Below are 9,043 nucleotides of genomic sequence, written 5' to 3' on the forward strand. Positions count from 1 at the left end.
TTCTAGGATCCTTTCTATATCATCTGCATGGATGTCAATGATATGAGTATGGAGCAGAGCCAGTGTTGCAGAGTTGTGTGCATCCACTTCTTTATTAGTTGCAAAATGTGCAACGCATCAGTCGGACAAGGGCTGGTTCAGTTATGGCCTGTGACAACAAATTTCTATCTGCTTCGCAAGCTCATCCAACTTTCCTTTCACACGATTCTGTTCAGCATCTCAGCAAAGACAAACATCATCTTTCTGACGCATAATCTCAGTCAGAGTGATCATCTGAAAATGCTCCCGCCACAGGTCAATCTCAGACGGGTCGTGCACACAGAGAGGTTTAGACTGTCGCACTGGGGTAGCTGATAGAAGTCTCCAACAGCAATGACTGACATGCCTCCAAAGGGTCTCGAGTCCCTTTGATCTGTTTGAGTCTTGCATCTACATATGCAAAGAGATGTCTTGACACCATAGACACTTCGTCAATGACGATTATTTCAGCATTCAAAAGTTCTGATCTGACTTCATCCAGCTGATTGCCAAGTCCCTGAATGGGAGGTTTTAAGCTTCTAGGGAGCTTGAGAAGAGAATGCAGTGTTGTTCCGAAATGTTAAATGCTGCAGTCCCAGTGAAAGCAGTTAACAGGACAGTGGGTTTTGATATATCAACGTCGTCTGATGTCTGGGCACTTTGCTCAGTATCTTAGATGCTTCTGAGTAGATGCATTTGATAAGATGTGATTTTCCTGTTCCAGCACCACCATTAATATAAAAGAAAAACTGCTCTGGATTTAGAACAGACTCTTTTAATGCACCAGTCTCTAACTGCATAAAATATGCAGGCTTGCTTCTTATTCAGATTCTGAAACATCTGACGTAACAATGTGGGATCAATAGCAGGGGGTTCCCTGATGGCTCTGACTTCTGTTGAAGCATCAGCCTGACGGCTGTAGTCGGGCACATCTTCCTGTTCATTTTCATTGTCTCGCTCTCTTTCTTGTTCAACAAGTGGCAACCTTACGAGATCTGATTCAGGTGCCAGATTACACCATTCGTCAGTCACACCTCTGTTCTGCTCATATTCCTCAACAGCGCTCTCGATCTCCTCACTGTTTTTCTCATATTTTTCTCTGTTTCTTTTGACAATGTGTTGCACGTATTCAAGACGGTCAGTACCTGGTAGCTGTACACAGCCAGCACCATAGAAAGCCTGATAGGTTGGCAAAGATGGGTTTTCAGTTCGTGGTCTGAACGATGAGGAAGGTACAGTTTAAGCAGTCTTCCGTAATATTGCTCTGGATGTTTTCTTGTGAGCAGCGGTGAAATCTGATGATAGCAGGCTTATCGTTTTTTGCGCCTTTGCACAAATCCCATCTCATTGAGAAGGGCAAAACATCTTTACCTTTTGTCTGTTGGCCATAGACAATCCTGCAAGTAGCAGCAAAGTCTGCCATGCACATCTCCTCATACTCTGGTGTTCAGGTCTGGCTTTGTATTTGTCATTCAAAGATGTCATCCAAACATTGGAAGACTCAGGTGTTGTGTTGTCCCAGAACTGACAGGGGACGACTCATTTTCACAGGATTATCATCAGTTGGAATGAATATTACAGCACGTGAACATTGCTTCATGTGAAGACCACATGCACGAGCAACACACTCCTGTGCACTGATCTCTCGCTTCTTTGAATATGCCTGCATGACGGCTCTCATTTCATCGCACTCATTTACACTGTCCTTATGGGAGTTATCAATGACAGTTTTCAGGTACTCAGATAGCCCGCCCTCTTTTTTGATATATATTCATTAAATAATTTGCAGCGCCGAAAGCATCTAAACAAAGCTTATGTCGATATTACTGTTCAGCTTCAAGCAGATGTGGATTATAGCCGTTTATCCAAGAGTCTTTTGGATCACGCTTTAGTATGATCGTACTCCTTGTGTTCATTTTATTCAGGTATCGCTCATATTCTGCATGTGTCAACTTGCATCTTGCCAAGAGCTGCTCTAAACTCATGAAGCATTTCAGGCTCATTTAGCAGCTGGTTCAGTGGTCTGAGCTTGTTCTTTGCTGTTTCTACTTCCAGTTCATCATCCTCACTGGGTCTTGTGATCATCGTCTCATTGCAGGGTGGTTTAGGAAAACCAAAACGGCACCCGGAGCTTAAACTCCTAAAGCACGTCTTTGTGTGGTTCTTACTGTGTTTTTGCACTTCTGTAACTTTCTTGTAAAGTTCAGGTTGTTTATGTGGATCAGGCAGCTGAGCTGTGATGTATTTGTTTATAAAATCAACAACAGTTTGATCATCATCCTCCTCAAACACAGGAGCACCTTCTACCCACAGGAGACAGTGTATGTGTGGGCTTCCTCTGTGCTGAAACTCGACTCTGTAAAAGTAGTCAATGACTTTGCCAAGTGGCTCTGCGGGAGATAAGAGTAAATCTCTGAATAATGTTTCAACTCTCTTGTCAAACATGCGCATTGTTGTGACAGGATTGCTTCTCAGGATGTCACACTTTGCTGACCAGTCGAGTCCTTCAAAATTCACTTGTTCACCTTGTTGCCTTGTTATTGCCTCAATCACTTCGGGCCAGCGCATTTCAGCAGCTGAGAATGTGCAAAAGAACGTGGGAGTTCCCAACTGTCTGATCATGGCAAAAAGATCTCTTGTTGTTTTCTCCCAATAGGCTGGGGTTCCTCTCAGAGGCTGCATGAATCTCACTGCGTCTTTATTCTCACCAGTTTCTCCACCTCATGTTATCTTGTAACATGCCTGAGGTTATTTTTCTCCCATCTCTGGTCAGAGGCTTTGCCTTCCTTAATTGTATTGTCATGCTGGAAGTAGCCAAGTGTATTTCAGTCACAAACTGTGCAAGAACAAATAGTTTGTGTCTCTGGCAAAACGATCATCAATGCAGAAAAGTCTTGATTTGAAATACCCACTGGGGGATACTTTGATCAGCCTTCTTTCATCCAATGTGTTTTGACCTGTAGGAAATTGCACAGGGAAGGCCATGGCCTCCAGTTTAGGTGTTTTGAAAAAACTTATTGGATTGTTTCTCTCTGCAGGAGCAACAGAGTAGATTCCTTCACTGAAACATAATATCTCCTCAGCCACATCAGGGGGCTGCAAACAGGACTCGAGTGCAAAACCACCATTAGTCAGTCCATCTGCTTGGTCTGAATCATCTCTGATCTGTTCACATGGTTGTTCACCATCACAGGGTAACATGTCAATATCCTGTTCATTTTTATTTTGTGCTTCACTCAGTGCATTTTTCTCACAGCTGTCAATTTCCATTAAATCAGCCTCATCATAATCGTCCTCATTCATGATTTCATCATCATCATCCTCATCATCTTCATCAGGAAGAGTTGGATCACACAGCTCAGCATCATCTCTGATGCTCACATCCTTATACTGTGGATGAATCTGCTTGAGTTTATGCAGTGCTTGCACAAGTTTAGACCAGCTTACAGTCTGAAACAGCTGATGACCTTTGTAAGACAAGCGTCTCTTCAGTTTTACTCTCATCACCTGAGAATTAATTCTCAATCGAGGTAGTGCTTCAACAGTTTCCTGTACCTCTGATGGGACACAGACCACATTTCCTCTAATTGCTCTCTGCCTGCCTTTGGGAAGAGGAATAATCTTGGCAAATGGTATGCACTTGGCTATGAGATGTCTCTCCAGTATGTTGAGATCAGACAGTTCAGGTGGAATATCAGCAAGCTCCAGTTTATTGGCAACAGCAAGTGCTGGCATGGATCCATTTTTGAGATGATTGTGGCAGGTGTGACAAATCCACTCTCTCTTTCTCTCATCAGGCACATTGCACTGCTCATTTCTGCAGTTTTCATCACAAACATGAACAAACTTTCCTGTCAAACATGTTGCAACCACATGTGGGTTTTTGACATAATTTGACCTTCTGCAGGGTCGTACTTGGTTTGGAAATGAAGCCTTGAAACAGACAGTACATGGGTATGATGGTCCAACTTTGATTTGTGATTTGAACATAGATATGGCCTCGTTGATCACACTGTTGTCACTCTCTTGGGTTTGTCTGTTCACCCATCTGTATTTCCTTTTTATTTTCATTGCACATCTCATGTTGTGCATAATCCTGAATGCAAGATTACTTTGATACCTGTCCCGCATTAGTAGTTTCATTAGTTGTCTGTGTCTTACTCTGAATGCATTGTCACGTGCATAACGTTGAGTCACTCGAGATCTCTGTCTCTCTCTGAATTCTGGGCTCTCTTGATACCTTTTAGTGATATAGCTTTTTTGTTTTTGTCTAAATTCAGCATTGTCACAGTAGCGTCTTTTAATATATTGTTGTTGTTTCTTTCTAAATTCATCGTTCTCACAGTAGCGTCTTTTAATATATTGTTGTTGTTTCTTTCTAAATTCAGCATTGTCACAGTAGCGTCTTTTAATATATTGTTGTTGTTTCTTTCTAAATTCATCGCTCTCACAGTAGCGTCTTCTAATATATTGCTGTTGTTTCTGTCTGAATTCATCATTCTCACAATAACGTCTTTTAACATACTGTTGTTGTTTCTGTCTGACTTCAGGATTGTTTTTATATGCCTCGCTTGTGCAAGATTTTTCTTTTCTTTGTAATCCTTATTTGAAGCATATTTTTGTCGTTCTTTCCTTTTTTGGTTTTCTTTTCTCTGATTTCTGGGTTTCTCTGATGCCATTAATCTTCTTTTGATTTTGTGCCTTTGTTGTTTATTAACTTTTTTCAGTTTTTGTAAAACTATATCAGAAAGATCACAGGCAGCAACGTTTGTTATTGCAGCATTTGATTGACATGAAAAAGCATCATTCGATGGAACGAAATTTAATTCACTGCATAGTTCTTCAGTTGGTATATTAGGAGGTTCATTCTGATCTTCATATGATGTGAACTGAGTCATGTGGCCTTCTTTTTGTTTCACCAGTGGTGCACAAATGGACATTTGACAAAAGATGTTCTCAGTCAGACCAGTGGTTGTGTTTCTCCTTGGAGTAGAGGAGTTTGCTTCATCAACAGTTGTATCAGCGTGAGTAGGTGCCACAGCAGTGGCAGCTGTTGGTCTGCAGACTGTGTCTGTGATAGTATCACTCAGGTTGACTGTGCTCATACTGTAAAACTGCACAGGCTTCAGCTCATAGTTACAAGAGGGTGATATCTCCATCATTTCATAAGAATCTTGTAGCCTCTTAATCATGTCACTGAGGAGTGTGAAGTTCAGCATCACAGCTGTACCACGATTACGTGACTGTAGTGGTAGAGGAAAACCACTGGCTGTTCTGGAGTGTGGATCAAAGAAACCATATTTGCCTGATGTGGATCTGAACACTGCGATACACAATCCACTCATAATCATTAAGGCATACTGCACATCTGACAACAGGCAGCTCAGTCCTGCTTCTAAGCTGAGAAAGGTATCTACTGCTTCCTCTGGAGGTTCTTCAAATGTCCCATACCGGGAAGGCTGTGTCATGTCAACATGATACATAGACCTGCGAGCATAAACTTTGTCTGGCAGCTCATCGGTTGCCAAATGAATACTCTTGGGGAATCTTTTCTTTGCCTCTTTGTACATCACATCACCTTTATCCAAGACCAGATTAAGGTCAGCTGTAGACATGTTTTCATTCTCATGAAGGAATGCAAGAAATGTGAGTGAGTTACATGTGCACTGCTTGTTTCTGGAGTCTCCATATTTAGGATGTGCCTGGCTGTGAGATGCACAGACATGTGTTACAGAGGGCTGGTTTTCAAGGTTCACTCTTTCTGCATGAGATGGTCCTCCCACATCACTGTGATGGCCTCTTTTCAAAAAATCAGCATAACCCACCTGTGGGGCACTTGACACCTCATGTTGTTCATTAAATTCATGCTGCAGTCCACTCTTTACAGCAACAGCATAAGATACCTGTTGTACATGTGCAGGAACATGTTGACCTGCCTGTTTGACACTCTCAGAATTGGTCTTTGTAGACACACTGTCTTCTGCAGAGCTATGAGGAAAATCAAACTCAGCCTGTTCACATATTGGTACACTGTGAATCTCATGGAACTTCTTCCACCGTTGTTTTGCAGCTTTTGACTTTTTCTGCTTCCTTGGCATTTTCACACACCTGCAAGTGTTTCTTAGTCTTCAGAAAATATGTTCACAAGATAAGAGTGGCACACACCAGGAGATGTTTTCTTTGTTTTTATATTTCAGTTTTTATTTGTCTGAAACAGTTGTGTTTGTTTGACAGTTTGTTCTTCAGTCGAGAGAATATTATGCACTCTCTTTATTGGCTTGGCACAACTTAGCAGCAAGCCCAGAATGAAAAACAGGTAGAGAGAAAATCTAGAAGAGAGAACAGGCAGAGCAGGAGAGACACGGCTGGGAAATCACAATCAAACCGTGAATTAGAGTTTTCTTTGTTTGTTCAGTTTGTTCTCAGGTAGAGGCAATATATGCACTCTTTATTGCTTTAATGGCTTGGCATTTTTCAGCAGCAAGCCAAGAGTGAAAAACAGGTAGAGAGAAAATTTAGCAGAAAGAACAGACAGAGCAGGAAAGACACGGCTGGCAAATCACAATCAAACCGTGAATTAGAGTTTTCTTTGTTTGTTCAGTTTGTTCATAGGTTGTGGCAAAATATGCACTCTTTATTGCTTTATTGGCTTGTGCATTTTTCAGCAGCAAGCCAAAGAGTGAAAAACAGGTAGAGAGAAAATTTAGCAGAGAGAACAGACAGAGCAGGAAAGACACGGCTTTGAAATCAAACCGCAATAAGATTCTTGGTTTGGCAAAATTTCTCACAAACCACAGGGTGAAATACAGATGGAAAGAAGGCAGAGACAACAGGTGGAGCAGGACAGAGGATAGAGGGATTGGGGGGTTGGGATGTGAGAGAGAAGACTGGAGATCTGGTCCTTGTTCTTCTTCTGCACACTGTGAACAAAAAGAAGAAAAAAATAATAATTTTATTAAAATGATATCAAATGGTAATTGTATGAACTAATTGTGACTACTGAAAAAGGACAAAACAAATATTCAATCTAAACTGTTGTTGGCTGACATGTGCAAAAAGTTGCATAATTGGGCACTTTTTAAAAGAATAAATATTTAATTAAATTCAGCAATAATATTTTTAAACACAAATATAATTGAGTGAATCGTTAACTAATCACATGTAATGTGACTACAAAAATGTACGAAAAAAATATTTTAGCCCAATTGTTAAGCTGCAGTTGTGTATTTATTATAAAATTGTGTTTAAAAGGGCTAGCACAAAGTTTGAACCCATCACTTACAGCTTATATTAATCAGATTATTTTTTATTTTGGTCTACTTCTCTTACAGTATGTGCACACCTACCAGGCAAAGCACAGATGTGAGTCAAGTTCCTGAAAGTGTAAGACGAGAAACAATATGTTAGTTGTCTATACAGTGTTATCAGAGTAACAGAAATACAAAACCCACACGACATGATACACTGAACTTATAGTCAGCAGGGTAATTATAGAGTAATATAGCACACCAGCTGATACAGCAGCCATTTTATAATTCAAACTATTTAACTGAAGTATTTCCACTTATGTAAGGCTCCTGTTAGACTTTTACCAGTCTTAGCATTGCTGCTAGCGCTAGCATTCCTGCTAATGTTAGCACTTCAGTTAGTATTAGCATTGCTGCTAGCCCTAACACTCTTACTGTTAAAACTGAGCCACAATGGCAATAATAAAGCTCATTTGTTACTTTTGTCTCACTGACCGCCAAGAAATATCACAGGAATATCACAGTAATATTCTTTTTGTCAGTTAACAACTGCTAAGGCTAGTGTTAGCACTATAGCTAGCGTTAGCATTGTTGCTAGCATTAGCATTAAAGCTAGCGTTAGCATGGCTGCTAACAGTAAAAGTCATAAAGCACTCTTACTGTTAAAACTAAGCCACAATGGCAATAATAAAGCTCATTTGTTACTTTTGTCTCACTGACCACCAAGAAATATCACAGGAATATCACAGGAATATTCTTTTTGTCAGTTAACAACTGCTAACGCTAGTGTTAGCACTATAGCTAGCGTTAGCACTATAGCTAGCGTTAGCATTGTTGCTAGCATTAGCATCGTTGCTAGCATTAGCATTGAAGCTAACGTTAGCACTGCTGCTAATAGCAAAACATCATAAACAAATATAAACGATAGCGAAGGTTATTCTTTTTTTTCTTTCTTTATTCTTTGAACTCTTTTAAACTCTGTTGGACTTGATATGTGAGTTTAAATGTCAAACATGTATTACCATCATAAAAATAAAACAGTGCAGTACTGCGTGTACTGTACTTACCACAGCAGAGAGCAAAGCGGAATGACGACAGTTGGTCCAGTGATGGGATGAAAACAGATGAGGCGTTCAGGTGGTGCTTGGAAATTTGACCATCAGTTTGTACAGCAATAATGAGTATATACATGTCTGTGTGTTAGTCTCTGTATGTGAGAGACATAGAGAGATAGAGGGAAAAAATACACTAGACTAGTGTACAAATTGGTACTTTTTGTATAAGCGAATGAGTGACATACAGAAAAATATGGCAACTGGCATTACATGAGCAAATAAAAAGTATTTCATCTTGAACTGTTTTGTGGGTTTTATTTTAAGACTACTTTAAGTTTGTTAGTGGGGAGATAAACTATACAAACTATAAACAGAGACATTAAATGAGATTAGATTAGTTAAACAGTTAAAATGTGGGAAAATCAACTACAGACAGGTAGATGCTGTAAGCTTTAATTATCCAGTCAGAAAGGATGATTTTAAAGTCATCAACTGACTCCAACTGCCCAGATCTGAAAAACCTGTGTGCCAGTCACAATACTCTACTTAGTTGGCATATACTAACTACTGACCCCTGTCAAATCTGTCTTATTGTACCTATTGAAAAAGTTAATCTTCCTACAACTGCTTAGATGCAGCAGACATTTTTAGGTTTAACCTTGGCAGAGTGAGAGAGAGCTCGTTAAGCAGGCAGGTGTGAGCCTGGTTGCTATAGTGACTGCA

The 9,043-nt window shown here is 40.2% G+C and overlaps 1 protein-coding gene across 1 annotated transcript; it reads right to left on the bottom strand.

Moving 5' to 3' along the window:
* Positions 1 to 863: 863 nt before the first annotated feature.
* LOC109198457 (uncharacterized) lies at positions 864 to 9,043 on the bottom strand (the record flags this gene model as incomplete). Its single annotated transcript, XM_025904157.1, has 6 exons — positions 8,333 to 9,043; positions 7,365 to 7,393; positions 4,544 to 6,938; positions 3,273 to 3,869; positions 2,462 to 2,594; positions 864 to 1,234 (listed from the first exon to the last, which is right to left on the bottom strand). Coding segments are annotated over exons 3-6 (2,674 nt in total), but the record flags the coding sequence as incomplete, so codon positions are not given.

The sequence above is a fragment of the Oreochromis niloticus genome, unplaced genomic scaffold, assembly GCF_001858045.2.
Source record: "Oreochromis niloticus isolate F11D_XX unplaced genomic scaffold, O_niloticus_UMD_NMBU tig00000181_pilon, whole genome shotgun sequence".
Classification (NCBI taxonomy): Eukaryota; Metazoa; Chordata; class Actinopteri; order Cichliformes; family Cichlidae; genus Oreochromis; species Oreochromis niloticus.